The following is a 20666-nucleotide window of genomic DNA, read 5'->3' as shown; positions in this document are numbered from 1 at the left end:
CATGTCTCCCCATAAGGAAGCGTAAAAGTGCTTAACCTTTTTCATGTGACTACTTTCCTGGTTTTTGGCTGCCTCTTGAGATATTGTCACCAAACTTGGCACGAGGCTTCTCAATGCGCGGGCAGTGGCCCTTGTTGCCATTTAAACACTGGGCACCATTTTGATTCTTAAGTGGTAGACCAAAGTGTGACTTGGCCTGCTTTTTGGTGTGACAGAGCCAAACTTTCAAATTATACTACCCATTTAAAAATCACAATAATTCTAAAAATTCCTGGGCCCTCCCTCCCAACAAGCTTTAATTCATTGCTATGTAAAAGCAAGGCCAGTTTGGGTTGAGGCACCAAGATGTGGTCCTTTTTCGCATTAGAATCTGATCTGAATGGAGAAGGGGAGCCTTTCAAGCCATCAAAGGAGAACATGAATCACAAGCTATACCCCTAATGATAAGGGATAGTTTGACAGTCCCTACAGAGAGCCAGAAACAGAGGGCGGAAATAAAGAAAGGAGAAAAACCGTACTTGATCTACACCAGCAAATATTGAATCCTTTGTTGTAATGATTCAGAGTAGGTTGTCACCTGTTATCAGAGCTGCTTCGTGAAAAGTATATCCACTGTAGTCCAAAGAGACTAATGCAAAGTGGCAACGACACTCTTGGTTAGGTCAAGCTTTCATACACAATTACATTTTCGATTCCTCTTTGCCAGGTCCATAAAGTTGGTTTGGAGGGAGGCATTATTTGCTGAAAAGGAGAGTGGACACCCCACCCGTACTTCATTTTGCCTTTCAGTTCTTTTCTGTTCAGCAGCTATGACTCTGGAACTCATAGATATTAGGGTTAGTTTAAGAAATGGTATTGGAGGCCCTTGCACTTGAATCGCACCTGTGGCAAGAGCAGGTGTGGACAAGGGGTCTTAGCAACAGAGCAGAGGGATGTGCCCCTGAGTCTAGACAGCTCAGTAGTATCTACTGAGTGGCAGCAGCTCTCTAGGATCTCAAGGGAGTTTCCTAAATCTATCTGGAGATGCTCTGATACTGAAACACGGATCTTCTCAATAGGAATACAGGAAGCTGCCTTATACCAAATCACACAATCAGTCCATTTAGCCCAGTGCTGTCTACACTGACTGGCAGTGGCTTTCCAAGACAGGAATCTTTCCAAGTTTTGTATAGAGTTGCCAACTGAACCTTCAGAATGCAAGACAGATGCTTTCCACTGAGCTGACAGAGCAAAATTAAGCTTTTCTCGCATTCCGATATCTTCACATACATTATCTCTGTAATCCTGACAACAAACTTATAGGGGATGCCATCTTTATCACCACCCCCATAATTGGTGTGTGTCAAGGGCTGGTGGCTTACCAGTGGCCAAGACATGGTTTGAACAGAGCTCTTTCTGGCCTACAGTTTATTATCAGAACTATCTCAGAGCTCTTTCTGGCCTACAGTTTATTATCAGAACTATCTCACAGTACTAGTCTCAGTTACTACTATTACAGTGTTTGTTGGATTACAGTAGTATACTATAGTTTACCATAGTATAGCATACCATAGATTAGCATAGTTAATGGCCCAGAATAGTTGGTAGTTCCATGGAAGCTAATGATTAGGAGATGGTCTCTTGATCACTGGGGATCTCTCAGGGTTTCAGAATGAGATGCCCAGCAGAGCTTTAAGATAGTAATACATGGAGGGGGCAGAGAGACAGGACAAGGAGCAGTTGGCATCTGGGACATTAACAAGACAAGAAACATAAAAAACAAATTGCTCTGAAAACACAGAAGAAAAATTAAACACACATACAAATAACCACAAAAGCAATCATCTTCTTTCTGAAAATGAATTTTATTCTGTACATCTGTACTCAGAAGCAAGCCCTATTAAGTTCTCCCAAGTAAATGTGGGTAGGATTGCAGCCGAGTTAGAAATCGTTGTCGGATCCAATAGAGTTCTTTGTTAAAAATTGATCAATCATATTTTAACTGACCAATCAACCATATTTAAAAGTTTCCAGATTGCCCAGATCACTTTTTGCTCTTTTAACAAAAACATTGAACTTAAAAATTTAGCCAACAATTTGGCTGCAGGAAAAGAAAAACTGAAGAAATGACTCAGAGATTTCTTCTTCCATTCCTGATTACAGTAACATACCAGATAGCCTTTGAAAAAGAAGAGCAAGCAAGCACTGCCCTCAGATTTCATCCTCAGTGATTAAAAATTGCCGCCACTAATTAAAATTGGCCCCGACCGTCAAGGAAAGCTTTAGTTGATTAATCTACCAGTTAAAACTTGCAGCTCTCTAAATCACACAATTAAAAGAAAAAGAAAAAGAAAGAAATTCTTTTTTATATATAAAAAAAGCAAGCCAGAACATCCAGGCAGACATCTTTATTACCATTTGCAATGCTTTTATTTCACCTTATTTTATTAGGAACTTCTGCCATTGCAATGGCTTCTCTCCCCTCATGGGCTTGCACCGAAGCTCAAGCAATTAACCAACCTGATCACTCTCCATAAACCTGAAATAAACCGTGAAAGGGGGGAAGCAGCAAAACGTATTAACTCCTGACCCTTAACAAGAAGACTTGTCAATTGTATAGCAACATGGGGCTTGTCGCGGCCAGTCAGGGAGCACGGATAGGCTGCCTGATTAATTGGCTGGTCTCAGACGGCTGGATGTGTCCCCTGGCAATTAGCAGGTAGGCTGGATAAACTCCAGGAGAACAGTGTCCTGTGACAAGTATTTTTTAAAAGAAAGAATCCCCCACCCCCCGAAAAATAAAAATAAAGCATGAGGATCCGAACCCTCTGAAAACAGCCTCAGTTTTAACTTTTGTAGTTCTGGCCTCAATCATTGCAGCAAATTTGTGTCTGTACAAAACTTACTCAGAGAGTCCGAGCCAATCTGCACATTAAGAAAAAGCATATGGTACTGCCCTCTTGGGAGTGTACCACTTTTGAATGCTGATGGGGGGAGCTCACATTTAAACGCTGCCCCACTTAAAGAAAACCTTCCTGGCACAATGGGGTGTGGAATGCGGGTGGCGCTGTGGGTTAAACCACAGAGCCTAGGACTTGAGGATCAGAAGGTCGGTGGTTCAAATCCCCGCAATGGGGTGAGCTCCCTTTGCTCGGTCACAGCTCCTGCCAACCTAGCAGCTCGAAAGCACCCCAAAAAGTGCAAGTACATAAATAGGTACCGCTCTGGCAGGAAGGTAGATGGCGTTTCCATGCACTGCTCTGGTTCGCCAGAAGCGGCTTAGTCATGCTGGCCACATGACCCAGAAGCTGTACATCGGCTCCCTTGGCCAGTAAAGCGAGATGAGCTCCACAACCCCAGAGTCGGCCACAACTGGACCTAATGGTCAGGGGTCCCTTTACCTTACAATGTGGGGTGGGGAGTTCAGTCTGGCAGAGAGAAAACTAGACTCCAGCCCTTTTCCCCAGTGAAGGAACAGGGTGTTGTCAAAGGAAGGATTTGTTCAATTATACAATGCACCACATTTGTTTTTCAAAATGCTACAGTCCCAAGAAGACTGCACCACATCCCCCCCCCTCCTCTGAATATGTAGGTCTGCTTTGAGATGCACTCCCTGAGCTTATCATGTTTCCACATGCCATGGGGTTGTGGACATGCATTTTCAAGAGTTCTGAAACACCTCTGAATTCCTTGTCTGGGCAAATGGCTTTGGCTAAGGTAGCGAACCTGTGATTGTTTAAACAAATGTCTTAAGACCCTGGAGAATCACTACAAGTCATTGTAAACAGTATTGAACCACATGGATGAATCTTGTGTGTAAAGCATCTTCTGGCAAAATAAAAATAAAAATTGGCACATGAGCAGTTAATTCCATCCCTACTGAAAAGCACACCTGGACTTCAAAACAGATGATTGGATGCTTTTGTGTGCCAACCTTACCCTTTTGGGAGGAAGCAAAGAATGAAGGAATATTAGCAGAATACTTTGTTTTAAATATGCAAGACAATAACCTTTAATCGCCTTGCCATGGTGTGGGTTTGGGTTTTTGAATTTTGCGAACAGTACAGCACTTTTTTTTTAGATATTAAAAAACCCCACACCACCCCCAGTTATTACTTTCTGTTTGAAATGATATTTTAATTCTTACAAAATAGGCATTCCAAAATAACCTGCTGTCTTGAAGGAGAGGTGGAGAAATCACAAATGCCCCAGTGACATAATACCTTTATTAGTCACAGTTTCCTGAGCAAGCTTTGGAGTTCTTCAGAAGACTTCCTCAGGCAAAATTTGAACAAAGCCAAAGAATGTAAGAGTGTAAGTGTGTGTGTGTGTGTGTGTGTGTGTGAGAGAGAGAGAGAGAGAGAGAGAGAGAGAGAGAGAGAGAGAGAGAGAGAGAGAGCGCTCATGCTAGTGGAAAGGGAATGGTGTTTGCAGTTCTTGAGGTAGTATGTAGGAGGAGTCCTACAGACATAGATTAAATTAGGTCGCTTCTAGATCCAGAGATGGCGGGGGAATTGGATTCAGTTTACAGTTAAAGGCAAATCTACCTGAATCACACTTTCTGGAACAATATGTGAACAGCAAAACAGCCATATTTCAAAATGCCAATTTCCCCGAATCAGGTCTCTAGCTGAGTCATGTATACACAAATGCATATACTAGGATCAAGTGTGCATTTAAAAAATACGTATATTAATGAAAATGATGCATTATATTAGGGAACATTGTGCTGCAAAAATGTGTATAAGCAAAATTGCATAAAAACGGGCACTAAAAAGCTGGTGAATGTTTTAAGTAGGGCTGCCGTACACCCGGAATTTCCCGGACACAGCTGGGATTCATCTGCCAAAATTGCGTCCAGGTGGAATTTTAAAAAAGCAGCCAAAATGTCTGGGGAAATACAGGTGTATGGCAACCCATGTTAAAAGTGTAGTTCGGATTCTCTTGTGCCCAGATTTTCACTTTATGAAATATGGCAACCCTATGTATAAGTGGACTTTTAAATAATAATAAAAATTGCAAGCTGATGTAGAAATGTGAGTTTAAGATTGGGGGAAGTGGGAAACAGAGAGAAACTGAAATTGACTTATTTGCCCATTCCTAGCTGTATGTGACAGTGGCTACTGTAGGGTGTATTTGTGTCCCATTTTGCAGAGGACCACCCTCTATTTGCAAGCATCCTCACTTTGAAAGGCTGATCTGGGTGGAATGTAAAGGTGACTGGGGAGGAGTCAATGTTAATGGTCCCCCGTGACTTGGATACACGACTCATGTCCACCAGGAGTCGTGTGTTCAGTATTTTATGAAACTCCCTTCCAGTTAAGGACAGACAAGCTCCCTGCCTGTTGAACTTCCACCACCTACTAAAGACTTTTTTCCCTAATTCCAGCAGGGTTCAAAATTTAATTTTATGTGTATAGTTATAACTCATTTTTAATTTAATTGCATCAAGTCTCCTGCACACTGTTGAGGCTGCATTCAAACAGCACTTCATTCCATTTCCACTGTGTTTCCGGAACTGTTAATTTCCACATTATATTTGACCTTTCACTGGATGTAAAAAGCCACTTCTGGAAGTATAGCGGAATATAGAGCCCGAAGTTTGCACTCGTTTCCATATAATCTGCAAATTGATTTTTCCCCCCTGGAAGCCAATGACACAGAAATGATTGCTAAACTTGCTCTATAGAAGAGGCTTTTTACATCATATGGAAGCTCAAATACAACGAGTTAGGAAAAAGTCATAAAAACAGAATAATACGGCCATGTGAATGCAGCATTGGACTAATTGCAACCAAGTGGTCTACAAATTCTCAAAATAAATGAATGAAACCATACTTTCCTGCTGGATCTTGTATTTTGTTCAGGTCAAGGAGGAGAGAACAAGCCTTCTGGCATCCAGGATGCAGCTTTGAAAACGTGTTAGTCAGGAGCCCCTGGATTCCAGCAAGGCATTACCACCAGGGCTTCTGCCTGTGAAGAAAGACAAGCCAAGGGCCCAGAGCAACTTCTTCAATTGCAGGAAGCTGATTGTGTGAGATACACCACCCTCCTCCGATCTGGATCATGTCAGTTGATTCTTGTTTGGAGCTAGAGGAGCCAGCAGTGAAGCTGTTCGAGAGAGATGCGGAGAGCCTCCAAGGGAATACTTTTGAAAAGAACAGGGGAAATAGTTTCCCCAGCCACCAGACTGAGCCTTTTTTTTTGGACATATCTCTGAATAGAGACTGTCACAAAATCGGGCAGATCCACACGATGCATTTAAAGCAGCTTCAACACACTTTTAAAGCACATGACTCCCCACACACACCAAAGAAACTTAGGAGCTGTTGTTTGTTCAGGGTGCTGAGAATTGTAGCTCTGTGAGGACTAAACTGCAGCTCCTCTGATTCTTTGATGGCAGTACAGTGGTAACTCGGGTTAAGTACTCAATTTGTTCCAGAGGTCCGTTCTTAACCTGAAACTGTTCTTAACCTGAAGCGCCACTTTAGCTAATGGGGCTTCCTGCTGCTGCCGCCGTGCCGCTGGAGCACGATTTCTGTTCTCATCCTGAAGCAAAGTTCTTAACCTGAAGCACTGTTTCTGGGTTAGCGGAGTCTGTAACCTGAAGCGTATGTAACCCAAGGTACCACTGTAATGTGCTTTAATAGTGTGTTGAATCTGCTTTTAATGCATAGTGTGGAAGTCTGCCAGTGAATTTAGGGAGATAACGTCCAGCATCCTCATGGAACTACACATCCAAGCATTGGGAATATAGGGAGCTGTCTTATAGCAAGTCAGACTATTGGTCCATCCGGCTCAGTATTGTCTACACTGGCTGGCAGCAACTCTCCAGGATTTTGGATCACTCCCTGCCCTACTTGGTATTTTTACAGGGTAATCCTGAAAATCAGGTTATCCTGAATATATGAAATTTATGGCATAGATATTAAAACTAGTGTTTATCTGCTTAAACAATCAAGTTGAAATTATATGTTCTTTTATTTGCATTTTTTTTTAAAAATGTTATTTTAAAGGCACTAGTTCACCAAAAAAATGCCTTCAAAGCAGTGTGTAAAACATAAATGAGATATAATCTCCATATGCCAGACTGAGGCCCTCTAGATGTTTTGAGCTACAATTCCCATGTGCTGGCTAGGGCTGATGAGAGCTGTAGTCGAAAACATATGGAGGGCACCATGTTGGAAAAGCCTGCAGTATAGAAATAAAAATGTGGCAGAGGGAAGGGAACCCAGAACATCTATCTATCCAAGGCAGAACCTCTATCTATCCAAGAACAACAGCAATAAATTTTTCAGGGAAGTATACTGAATATTCACATATATATTCAGCTGTCTTTGAAGGCAAATCTGGGGGGAAAGTTTCCTTTACGCTGTGTCCAGGGTCACCCCCCCCCCCCATCATCACTTGTTGCCAAATGCCACTTCAAAGAAGATAATCCACAACATGATATTCAATCATTTCAAAACAAAACAAGATCTCAATCTCTCTCACACACACATACACATACTTTAAAGAAACTCTTAAGACTCAAATTCTCCTCAAAGCCAACGACTGCAGGCACACCATACATTTAAAGTGTGTGCATGCACACAAAGCACCAAATCCTGGGAATTGCAGTTTACCACCTCACATGGTTACATTTCCCTGCACCCTTAGCAAACTACAGTTCCCAAAGTTCTTCAGCAGGGAACACGTGCTTTAAATGAGCTTTATGCGTATGGTGTGTGTGCAAGACAAAACCAGCTTTTCTCCTTAGATGTTTGTGCTGGTGCTGTTCTGAAAGACCCACCCCCCTTTCCCCTGCTCCCCCCTCAAAAATACACTTTTATCTCTGAAGCCCCATGTCCCTTTTCTCCACGGACAAATTGCTGCTTGTTGCCGCTCAGATAACCAGCATCCATTCCCTGACGCCCTTCTCCTGCGAGTCGTCCAAGTCGCTGATAATTGGCATGGAAGTCGGGGCAGGCGGTGTGGCCTCCGGACTTCAGCTCCCTTGACCTCAGTCAAGTGGCTGTTATTTAGTTCAGCAGCAGCAAACCTGTTTGGAAAGCGTGGCACTACAGAAAACCCAAGAGCGTACGAGAGAGCACTCATGGTCGTTGAGAGTTTGTCTGCTGAGTTAAGAGAGCTTGTGGCAAGCACCACTCAGGAAAAGCCGGTTGAGTATGATGTGTATATAGCTTTAAGAGGCCCAGCAAGTGTTACTTACTTATTTATTCAGGTGATTTATATCCCACTTCAAGCTTCAAATAAGTCTCTAAGCTAGGAGCCAGGAACCTTCAGAAAATAAAACCCCAACCTGCCCAAGATGTTGCTGAGCTACATCTCCCATCAACCCCACCAAGCATGGCCAATTTGCCAAGGATGATGGGAGTTGTAGTTTGGCAACATCCTGGAGCGCCAAAGGTTCTCCACACCTGCACAAAGTGGTTTACAACACCCTAAACACACACACAGAGAGAGAGAGAGAGAGAGAGAGAGAGAGAGAGAGAGAGAGAGAGAGAGAGAGAGAGAGTTATAATAAAAATTCCACATTTCAGAATGGCCAAACAAACAGCAAACAAACAGCAAACAAACCATCTGGCCCCAGGTGCAACCACTTCCCCTAATTCCCTCTCCACTGCCTCAAGCAATCAGCAAAAAAAGCAGCAGAAAAGAATGTTCTGGTTGACCCAGGTGAAATCACTCACCTCAAATTTCCTTTTGTTTGCAGGCTTGGACCAGGGCCTCTCCCTCTCTCTTTCGGCACAGGCCTTGGGACTGGTGGTACAGTGTCATACCACTCCTCGGAAGCAAGTTTCTCCTCCGGGGATTCTGTTGCGCAGTGACCTGGATCTCCTTTGACTTGCCTGAAGAGCAGAGTGCTGGGATGGACTGTGAAGCTGAATAGGTAAGCTTAACCCACCTTGCTGAAGGGACACTTGTAGGAAGGGGATAGGACTGGTTCCATATTCCCCAACATCTCACAGGTGAAAATAGGGGCACTTGAGGAGTTGTTCTAACACCCCTATGCTCACATTGGTGGTCTTTTTTTTATATATAAGATATTTATTAAAAATTTTAGAGGTACAAAAAGAGAAAACGAAAAACATCATTTTAAACAAAAAGAAGATAAAATACAAAAAAGAGGGGGGGAAATAAAGAGCAGAGAATTAAAAACCATTAAGCAAAAAGAAAAAACAAGGAAAAATACAACAAATCTTCCCATTACTTATCTTTCATCAGCTTATTTCCCTGACCTCCTCAAACCTCCCTTTTTTGTATTCTAGGTCAATTATCCATTCCAGCAAATCCTTTCCCTCTTTTCGAATTTTTGTCCTGTAATTTATCTTGATATTAATATAACTTTACTTTCCCTCCTTTCACCAATTAACAGTCTGTTTCTGTAAATAGACTTTAAATTTCCTCCAATCTACCTCCACCGACTCTTCTCCCTGGTCTCGGATTCTGGCAGTCATTTCTGCCAGTCCCATATAGTCCATCACCTTCATCTGCCATTCTTCCCGGGTGGGTAGATGTTGTGTCTTCCAATACTTTGCAATAAGTGTTCTTGCTGCTGTTGTAGCATACATAAAGAAAGTTCTATCCTTCTTTGGCACCAATTGGCCGACTATGCCCAGGAGAAATGTGCTCCTGGGCACATTGGTGGTCTATGCCCAGAGCCCATGCACACTCCAAGGTTATACAGTGGTACCTCCGGTTGCGGACGGGATCCGGTCCAGAGCTCCGGTCAGATCCCAAGGTTTCCACAACCAGAGGGACTGCTTCTGCGCATGCGCACATGGCGAAACCCAGGAAAATATTTCTGGGTTTGCCACGTATGTATCCCGAACGATACATAACCGGAGGTGAACATAAATAGAGGTACCACTGTATAGTGGTACCTCGGGTTAAGTACTTAATTCGTTCCAGAGGTCTGAAACTTGAAACTGTTCTTAACCTGAAGCACCACTTTAGCTAATGGGGCCTCCTGCTGCCGCCATGCTGCTGGAGCATGATTTCTGTTCTCATCCTGAAGCAAAGTTCTTAACCTGAAGCACTATTTCTGGGTTAGCGGAGTCTGTGACCTGAAGCATATGGAAGCTGAAGCGTATGTAACCTGAGGTACCACTGTATGTTGTTGAAGGACCTCCATTAGCTGTTGGCATTCATTTACCCTGGCTTTCACCATTACCACTCTATTTATTTATTTATCCTTTGTGTCCACATGTTTTTATTTTAGATGAATTCCTTTCTCCTTCCCCTTTATAGGGGAAGTTTTCAGACTTGCATAAGGGGAGCTCTGATGGATTAGGCCAATGGCCCGTCCACTGCAGCATCCTGGTCTCATGGTCCACCAGAAGCCTCTGAGAAGCCCTGCAAGCAGGACACGGGTGCAGCTGCACTCTCCCTGCTTGTGATGCTCAGCAGCTGGGCATACAGAGGCATACTGCCTCTGACAGTGGAGGGAGAACGTAGCCATTGTGGCTAAGTTCTTAACCCGAGGTACCACTGTACTGCCTCCCAACAGTGGAAGTGGAACGTGGCCAGAGTAGCTTGTAGCCACAGATAGCTTTATCTTCCATCATCTAAATCTTCTTTTAAAGCCATCCATGTTGTTGGCCAGCACTACATCATGTAGGAGCAAATTCTATAGTTTATGCGCTGTGTGAAGAACTTTCATTTGCCTGTCTGACATTCAGCTTCGCTGAGGGCACCGAGTTCAAGTCTTACGAGATGGGGTGGAAAAACTTTTCTCTCTCTGCTTTCTCCACATCACACATAATTTCGTACACCTCCATCACCCCTCCCCCTTACTTGCCTCCCCCCCACCCAATCTAAAAAGCCCCAAATATTGTAACTTCTTCTCATAGGGGAGTTGCTCCATCCCCCCCCAACCATGACCCCACCCATACTATTAGAAGTAATCTTATGGGCTGGGACAATGCCACAGAAAAACTGGGAGGCCAGATAAGGAGTCCACCAGAGGCCCTTGACACTATAAAAATTTGTTATCCTTTTGGTAATGATAGAGAAGAAAACAGCGAAGCAAGTGGTTCTATTTTTGGAAGACACTGCTTGTCTCCTTGGCAAGGTTTCTTTGTTTGGCTCGTTAATAATATCTCAAGGTTGCCTTTTTGAAACAGAAACGTTCACGAGGTATTTTGCAAAATAAAAACACAAACCAACCCCTAAATATGTTATCAGTTCAATGAAAACACTATAAAATTAGAGCTGAGGATTAGAGGCAGTGGTTTGCATAAGGCAGTCGTCATCAACCTGGTGCCCTCCAGACGTTTTGGACTACAGTTCCCATCAGCCCCAGACAGCACAAAACAGCACCTTCTCTCCCAAGTCTGCATTAGCTTGTCCTTGGCCCATTACAACATCTGCACAATTCCCAAATAGGGAGCCAAGCCAAATGTCTACAGCAGCACCAGTGGCGTTGAGGGGCCCAAGTGGTGTTGGGAAGGGCTGTCTGCACTGGAGGAGGCGGGGACTGAGGGCCGTCTTCTTGGGGTCTGTCTGCATTGTCTAGGATGTTGGGCAAGGGTCTTTTCCAGCACTACCTGAAGCTGTTGGAGGTCGAACCTTGGACTTACTGCTATATCCCTGAGCAGTGTCTGTTCACAAAGCTAGGTTGTGTTTGGTGATGAAATGCAGCACTTTGTACATGCTCAGGGAGCAGCCTTCTGCGTTACCCAAATAATAATTCTGTACTAAAGGGGTGTGTTTAAATTAGGATGGCTAGCACTATCTGTGCGAAAGATAGGCCTTTTTTTGCATTCCCGCAACTCATCTGAATTTTCATCCACTTCTGAGACAAGGGCAAAGCTGAAAGCCTTGCAGGGACCGTGTAAAGGGGGGGAGGGACGCAAAATTCACGGCCGAGTACTGTTCATTTCTACAGAGGCGCTTTCCCTCAAGCTAGTGTGTACCTAAGTGGTGACTCATACCGGCAAAGTTGGAAGAAATGTGGATTTCAGTGGGAAGAGCATCTCTGGTAAGCTGCCATTGAAGCATGCAGAGCCTGTGCCCACTTGGCGGGGGTCACTGTGTCCCAAGCCGTTGTTTTGTTTTGAAGATCCGGAGAGCTGGACTCCCTCTCCCTTCCTCCCAGCAACACGCATGACAAATTGCAAGTCTCCTTTGCGCAGAGGAGAAAAGCTCTTTCCGACTGATTCACCTCTCCCGCTGTGCAGAGTCCAAGGCAAAGGATTCTGTTGGTTTTATTAAAAATGGCGGGGGAGGAAGAGTCAATTTGGCATCTGGGATCTGTGCTATCAAACCTTGTGCTGAGCTTCTTAAGCACGGGGGAGAGAGAGAAGACGGAGAAGGGATAGGAGAGCCATATTTTCAAATAACTGAAGGGCTGCCACATGGAAGATGGAGCAAGCTTGTTTTTTGCTCCTCCAGAGGGTAGGACGCAAGCCAAGGAATTCATATTGCAAGGAAGGAGATTCTGAATAAACATTAGGAAGAACTTTTCGACCGGAGGAACTGTTTGACAGTGGAACAGAATATCTTGGAATGTGGACTCTCCTCCATTGGAGGTTTTTAAAAAAGCGTTGGATGGTTGTCAGGGATTCTTTAGCTGTAATTCCTGCATCGGACGGTGTCTACTAGATGCCCCTTGGGGTCCCTTCCAACTATACAATTCTATGCTCTTGGGGCCCCAGTCTAGATATCCTTTATGTCGTGCCTTCATGATGATTTGTGCTGATGGTGGTATTGGGTTGCTTGTACAGAACCCCCTCTTTCAAAGCTCTTTGCTCCTGCAAAAGGTTTGGGGTGGACGTACTGCTTCATTTTCAATCTGTGCATGACATAGCTGTCAACTTTTCCCTTTTCTTGCGAGGAATCCTATTCGGAATAAGAGAATTTCCCTTTAAAAAAGGGAAACGTTGACAGCCATGGCCCTGATGAAATCTTGTAACTGATTACGCCACAAATGTTCCGGTGGTGATTGTCCCATTTTTGCTGCGCTATAGGCAATCACTTAACACGCCTATTTTACAGGTGTGGAAGACTGAGGTCAAGAGATAAACAAGCAGCAGAAGCTAATTTATTTTACTTGCCATTGTTATACCTTGGGGAGTAGGAAACTCTCAACATTCTGTTGCAAATCACCTACCACGGACCTACCAGGAATTTAAGCGGGAGGTGTTTGGAAGAATACTGGGTGACTGGATCCTTTCATCTCAAGGGCTCAGGGGAGTCTTTTGCATAATACCCAGCCTGCTGCAGTGAAACTGCTGGGATGATTTAAGTGCCGTTGCTTTTATTGGCCAGTTTACAATTTGATAAATTCCTGGATCATCGGCAGAGCTGGGGGAGCCGGTAGTTTAGTTTTCTTGGCAGGGTTCTGCTTCCCATGTGTTTTGGTTCGCACCTATGCAAGATTTACCATTATTTCTCTCTAAATCTTAGCATGTTTGCTGGAGGAGCCAGTGTGTCATAAAGGTGTCTGCTAAACAGATGTTAGGTTCTCTGGAATTGCTAGGGAAGCCGTCTTTTATCCCAAGAAAATAGCTGAGATAAACAGGACTATCTGTAGGCAGCTTCAGCAAGTGCAGAAGTGGAGTCTAGGGTTGGAAGGCACAACCCCCCGCTGCCCCACCACCACCACCACCCCAAACAACTGGCCGATCCAATATTGCAAATGAACCACAGTGGTGTGCAGCAGTTGGAGTGTTTGACTAGGACCTGGGAGACAAGGGTTCAAATCCCACCCTCAACAATGAAGCTTCCCAGGTGACTTTGGGTAGGTCGCTATCTCTTACACCAGTGATGGCTAAATGTGGCCCCCCCAGCTGATTTGGGACTACAACTCCCATCATCCCTAGCTAACAGGACCAGTGTCAGGGATGATGGGAATTGTAGTCCCAAAACAGCTGGAGGGCCGAGTTTGGCCATCACTGTCTTACACTAACCTGCCTCACAGGCTTGTTGAAATGATAGAACTGGGGAGGGATAGAATTTGCTCCAATTGGACGCTAAAGAGCAGGTCCCCACCCCAGGGGGTAGCAACAGGACAAAAGGAAATGTGGACAAACGCATAGCATTTGTATCCCATGTTAACCAAGTAGACCCATTGAAATTCATGGCTGTTGATGCCCTTGGGTCTTCTCTGAGTAGAACTCATTGGGCCGCAACCAACAATACTTGAACCATGTGAATATGTAAGATACTTACCATGTTGGAAGCACAGAGGCTGCATTACAGCATATTTAGGTGCCTCTGTTAAACATTTATGAAATTGCTTTCTTGTAGAGAATTTAGCCTCTAAACATAAATGTGATCATCATCAACACAGTGGCAGTGACTTCTGGGGAGGTGGGCAGCGGTGGGCAGAGTTCAGTGCTTTCAATCCTTTGTCCTGCGGCAACCCATCTACCATCTACCCCATAGCACTGTGTTGAGGACATTGTAAATCTTTCCTGACCCCAAATAATGTCTCCTGATCTTTCACCTACAGTAGATTAAAAATAGCCCGAGAGTGACAGCTTTGGGTAATTTTTTTTTAATCCATCAAATATTGCAGATAATCAACCACACAGGGAAGGTGTGTGGAGGGGGGAAGAGGAAAAGAGAGGAGAGGAGGGAAATGAAAAGGGAGGAAAGCATACAAGAGAAAGACCCAAAATTGAATGGTGTTTTGATGCTAATTTAGCTTTTCCCTGGGATGTGCCCACTTTCTTGGGGAGAACATAAGAAAAGCCTTGCTCCATCAGGTCGAGGCAGGATCTGAGTGCAATGGCAATTCTCCCCAATTGTGACTCCTAGCAGAGGCAGTTTTAGGGGACCACGACCCATCTGGTCGCCCTGGGCGCAGAGCCTTGGAGGTTCCACAAGGGGATGCCACGACTAATATTTAGAACAGGGTGTGAGAGGTGGGGGGCGCCAAATTTTGTCATCACTACAGTTCAAGACCCCAAGGTCCACCACTGCTCCCAGCAACTGATGTTCAGAGGCATACATATGGTGGAGGTAGAATGAAGGCATCATGGCTAGAAGCCGTTAACAGCTTTATCCTCCATTAATTTTGTCTAATCTCATTTTTAAAGCCATAGAAGTTGGTGGCTGCCATGGCCTCTTCTGGGAAGCTAATTTCATAGTGTTGACAATGCACTACGTTGTAGAAAGGAGATTCTGACTAAACTTCAGGAAGAACTTTCTGGCAGTGAGAGCTGTTTGACAGTGGAATGGAACTCCCTCGGGAGATGGCCTGCTCTCCTTCACTGGAGGTTTTTAAAGTAGAAGCTGGCTGGCTGTCTCTCATATATGATCTGGTTGAGATTCTTGCTTTGCAGGGGGTTGGACTAGATGGTCCTTAGGGTCCCCCCCAGTTCTACAGATCTGTGATTCTGTCCAGCACTCAGCTTCATCCAATGTCCATGGGTTCTAATATTATGAGAGAGGAGCAAAAACTTCCACTTCTCCCACACCAGGCACCTTCTGAAACCCACCACTCAGCCATGAAGCTCACTGGTTGACCTTATAATAATAATAATAATAATAATTTATTATTTATACCCCACCCATCTGGCTGGGCCTCCCCAGGCCACCTTGTGCCAGTCACTGTCCTTCAGCCTAACCTACCTCACAGGGTTGTTGTTGTGGGGGGGGGAGCAACGTTTGTCTTCTCCTACTTAAAGGTAAAGGGATCCCTGACCGTTAGGTCCAGTTGTGGCCGACTCAGGGGTTGCAGCACTCATCTCGCTTTATTGGCCTCAGAAGCCGGTGTACAGCTTCGGGGTCATGTGGCCAGCATGACTAAGCCGCTTCTGGTGAACCAGAGCAGCGCACGGAAACGCCGTTTACCTTCCCGCCGGAGTGGTACCTATTTATCTATTTGTACTTTTGACGTGCTTTTGAACCAGTGGCGTAGCGTGGGGGGTGCAGGGGAGGCCGGCCGCACCGGGCGAAACATCTGGGGTTAGGGTTAGGGGGCGCAAATCCACGGGTTAGGGGGCGCAAATCCACGGGTTAGGGGGCGCAAATTACTTGCCTTGCCCTGGGTGCTGACAACCCACGCTACGCCACTGTTTTGAACTGCTGGGTTGGCAGGATCAGGGACCGAGCAATGGGAGCTCACCCCGTCGCGGGGATTCAAACCGCCGACCTTCTGATTGGCAAGTTCTAGGCTCTGTGTTTTAACCCACAGCACCACCCATGTCCCTTTCCTCCTACTTAAAGGTAAAGGGACCCCTGACCATTAGGTCGGTCGTGACTGACTCTGGGGTTGCGGCGCTCATCTTGCTTTATAGGCCGAGGGAGCCGGCGTACAGCTCCCGGGTCATGTGGCAGCGTATGGAAACGCCGTTTGCCTTCCCGATGGAGCGGTACCTGTTTATCTACTTGCACTTTGATGTGCTTGCGGACTGCTAGGTAGCTCATGCTGCAACCATTGGAGAATTGCTCCTTCCCTTTCATCGTATGGTTTCCCTTCTCTGAACCTTTTCCCAGGTCTATAATATCTTTTTTTGAGGTGAGAATGAAAAGCAGTGTCCCACAAAATTTACTAGCCTCACCAAAGAAAGGTGACTAGCCTGCCAAGAGGCACATCGCCATGCTGACCTCAGAGGAAGTCCCAAACACTTGCATGGGGAATCCTCAGGTCCCCTTCCCAGGCCACGCTCCTCACTGGCCCTACTTCGCATCCTGAGTCTCTTTGTCTGGCTAGAGCAATCCTTGAACTCTGACCATGCTTCTTGCTTGCCCTGGATGGACAAGGCAGAGCCTCAATGGAGCATAAAGAGCTGTGCGTGAAACTAGGAGGTTGCTCAGAAGGGAATGCAGCCCTCAGGATTAAAAAATGTTCCCCGCCCTGTCCCTAACATTCTGCTCTGACTTTTATCACATCATTATCACATTATCATTATCGTGTGTTTTTTTATTTTGTATTCTGAGCCAGCCTCAATGCTGTGAATCAGTTGATTGGGCTGCCGAGGGGGAGTGTGTTGAACAAACCAAGGCTGGGGTGGCGAAATCCAGCCGATAGGTCTTGGTGACTACGTGTATTTATGGCCCACTTAGGGGAATTGCTGTCTATAAAACAGGACGCTCCCCGGCTTGATCCCGGTGTCAACAGTACTAAAGGCCACAATCTTGTGTACCAGTCACCTCCTTCCGGTAGTCGGGAACACTTCGGGAGAGAGAGGCGCACAGAGGACAGCCAGTCTCTGTAAACGGCAGGCAACTGGGCTGTAATTCAAGGAGCCAGCAAACAGGGAGGTGTCAGATGGTTTAAGGCACTGGCTTAATGGTGCCGTTTGTGCCCCACCTTGTCAACATAACCTCTTAACAGGTGTGGGGCAAAATTCCCAGCTCCTGAAAGACACCAGACAGGGCTTATCTAGCTAATGGGGGAACTCTACAGCAACGTCCGATTAAAATCTACCTTTTTTTTTTTTGCTCATATGAAATCTCCTGAAAAGCCTGCTTCTTCCCAAGTGCAAGTCATTGAGAATTAGCATGACAGTCAGGTAATCTTATAGTATGCCTAAGCCAATCCCATAAAGATTCCACTGGGGTGTACGTCATCCAGATGGGCTTTATTATATCTGTCCTCCCCACCCCTTCACATTGACAGTGCCTTTAGAACTAGATTATTCACATTAACTATGACAGCCCTTGATTTTTATTTTATTTTTACTGGGGTGGGTGGGGGGGTGTTGGTACGCCTTCCTATCACCTTCAGCTAGTTTTATCTCTTTGCTGCAGATGTTCTCAGATGAATTTTGCTTAATATTCGGGGAAGTGGGGGTGGGGAGCAGATGGTTCGCTGGAGTTAGAAAGACGCATATGTACGACTGAGGTGGTGGTATCTGGGTTTAAGCAAATAAATAAATAAAAATTAAAGAGTAGTGGTGGTGGTGGGATTTAAATGAACAAGTTCATTCGAAACAAAGAGGGAAATCTTCAAGCACAAATCATTTGTAGAATCGTAGAACGGCAGAGTTGGAAGGGGCCACGAGGTTCTTCTAGTCCAGCCCCTTGCAATGCAGGAATCTTTTGCCCAACGTGAGACTCTAACCCACAACCCTGAGATTAAGCTGTGTGTGTGTTTGATTGAATCCAACCAAGACCTACTCACAGTAGACCCACTGAAATTAATGGACCTCATTTTGATTTGTCTATTCACTTCAGTAGGTTTACTTACTCTGAGTAGACCTATGCTGGACACAATCCTTTGATCCTTCTGAGCTTTGGCTGCGGCAGAGCCATGAACCAATTTGTTTCTCCAATGGACTTATGTTGCAAGTGTGGGTTTCCCTTCCATCTATCTTCACAAGAACAACCATGGACCAAGCTCATCCAATGAGCTGGGAAACAGAGCATCTAAAAAGTATGAGGGCCTAAGGATAATGGCCTAATGGTTAATCCAGCCCTGTGTTTCTGCTCAGGTTGTACACTGATTTCCCAGTTACTTCTGTAAATATTTCCAACATATTGGGGATGGTTGCCCACATAATCAGGTGACGTTTTCAAAAAATGGTGGAGTCATGCTATTTTACATCCTAACACAGCTCTGCACTGCTCCATGTTTAAAGACTCAAATAATTTAGGGGGTGAAAGGGGTCTCTGGGGTCATCTAGTCCAATCTCTTGCTCAATGCAGACCTGGCCCAACTGTGTATTGAAAAAAAAAACATATCCGTCTTTATTGTGCATTGTTTCTTACTCAAAAGTGCAGACTTCTCTAGTACAGTCTTCTATTCAGAAACTATCCAATATTAGTCCTACTCAAGGAATGCCCTTTGAAATGAATGGGCATGACCAACTTGGGTCCACTAATTTGAATGGATCTACTTTGCATATAGAGGGTGGCGCTGTGGGTTAAACCATGTCAAAGTGCTGTGGGTAAAATGCATGTCAAAGTGCAAGTAGATAAATAGGTACCGCTCTGGCAGGAAGGTAAATGGCGTTTCCGTGCGCTGCTCTGGTTCGCCAGAAGCGGCTTAGTCATGCTGGCCACATGACCCGGAAGCAGTACACTGGCTCCCTCAGCCAATAAAGCAAAATGAGCGCCGCAACCCCAGAGTCGGCCACAACTGGACCTAATGGTCAGGGGTCCCTTCACCCTTTATCTTTACTTTGCATATAACTTAGCTAGCTATAACTCCTTATGTTCTATGCAGGACAACTGGGGAATGTGTAATTTGCCCATTGGGAACTGAAAATTGTGCATACCCACAGCTGGGTTAATTTTTGCAAGTCATATGCCGCACATCTGTGCCCCTTTAATATCCTGCCCCTGAGTCAAATCCAAAAGAGAGCAGTCTCCTACATTTCCAAAAGGGTGCTGAGCCACTCAGCTGCAAACATGATGAGCACCCAAGTTATTTGTAAATGTATTTCAAATATTTCCACATGGCCTTTTCACTAGAACATTGTCAGAGCTACTTGTGACCAAATTTTAGACCTAGGTTTAAAATATCAGATTAAGACGAAACCAACTAAGAATGTGCAGGGAAAAGACAGGTGAGAATGTAAGAATAGCCAAAGGCCCATCTAATCCAGCATCCCTTTCTCACTGTGGCCAGCCATGGAAAGCTCTCTAGCATCACCTGAGTGCAACATCAGTCTGCCCACCTGCGATTCCTAGCAACTGCCTTTTAGAGGCTTCCTTCCTCTAGCAATGGAGGGCAAACACAGCCATCATGGTTAGTAAAGGTAAAGGTAAAGGGACCACTGACCATTAGGTCCAGTCGAGACCGACTCTGGGGTTGCGCGCTCATCTCGCTCTATAGGCCGAGGGAACCGGTGTTTGTCCGCAGACAGCTTCTGGGTCATGTGGCCAGCATGACTAAACCGCTTCTGGCGAACCAGAGCAGCCGGAACGGTACCTATTTATCTACTTGCACTTTGACATGCTTTCGAACTGCTAGGTTGGCAGGAGCAGGGACCGAGCAACGGAAGCTCACCCCGTCACAGGGATTCGAACCGCCGACCTTCTGATCGGCAAGTCCTAGGCTCTGTGGTTTAACCCACAGTGCCACCCGCATCCCTTATTATGGTTAGTAAGCAATGATAATAGCCTTATCCTCCATGAATTTATGCTATGCTTTTTAAAAGACATCCAAGTTGGTGGCCATGTACTACAAACCTGTTTATACTCTTTTTTTGGCTACTGAAAAGGGAAATGTTCCATATTCCCATATTTGACAAAAGCAGCAGCCTTTCCTTCCAGCAATTCATGGTAGCTTGAAATGTAATAAACAAAAGCTGTCTTGTGCTCAGGAGAAACCGGCAACTTTCCTTCAAGAATCTGGGGGGTGGGGTGGCGCAGAAAAATGCACTGAAATTGACATGCAATCCTTAACATATGAGTGAATAATTGACAGGAAGTCAGGCAGTTGTTAACCAATTAAAGAATCTTAATTGATTGACAGGCCTAATATTTTCCCTTGTCGATGATGCAGAAGAGTGGAGCCTTTTCTGCTATTTTCACAACCACTGCTTTCATGAGTTAGGGTGTGAGAGTGGAGAGACGACGTTTATTCTCTTTGGCGCCCTAGAACCAGGCATGCAGTGGGGGGAACCTGTCCCCTTTCAAAATACTTTGACGAACACAAACTCCCCTCACCCCCAGTCAGCATGGCCAATAGCAACAATGGGTGTTGTAGTCCAACATCTGGAGGCCCACAGACTCCTACCTCTGCCCTGGAGAGTGTGATGTATCTGGTGGACATAGGAACC

At 45.2% G+C, this 20666-nt stretch overlaps 1 protein-coding gene across 4 annotated transcripts in view; it reads left to right on the top strand.

Moving 5' to 3' along the window:
* The window catches only part of MORN1 (MORN repeat containing 1), a 235182-nt gene extending 226310 nt beyond the window's left edge, over positions 1-8872 (top strand). For 2 of the 4 annotated variants that reach the window (XM_081923661.1, XM_081923668.1), the window contains exon 16: positions 8696-8872. In XM_081923661.1, coding sequence (XP_081779787.1) covers positions 8696-8826 — 131 coding nt within the window. In that variant the 3' untranslated portion in view covers positions 8827-8872. Of the gene's footprint in view, positions 1-5846; positions 6014-8695 lie in introns of all 4 variants that reach the window. The other 2 variants (XR_014171296.1, XM_081923669.1) reach the window with 2 other exon arrangements.
* Positions 8873-20666: the final 11794 nt, after the last annotated feature.

The sequence above is a fragment of the Podarcis melisellensis genome (assembly GCF_964234715.1).
Source record: "Podarcis melisellensis genome assembly, chromosome: 8".
In the NCBI taxonomy this organism is placed as follows: Eukaryota; Metazoa; Chordata; class Lepidosauria; order Squamata; family Lacertidae; genus Podarcis; species Podarcis melisellensis.
Note: the sequence above shows the minus strand (reverse complement) of the source record. Positions and strands in the feature narration are given on the sequence as shown.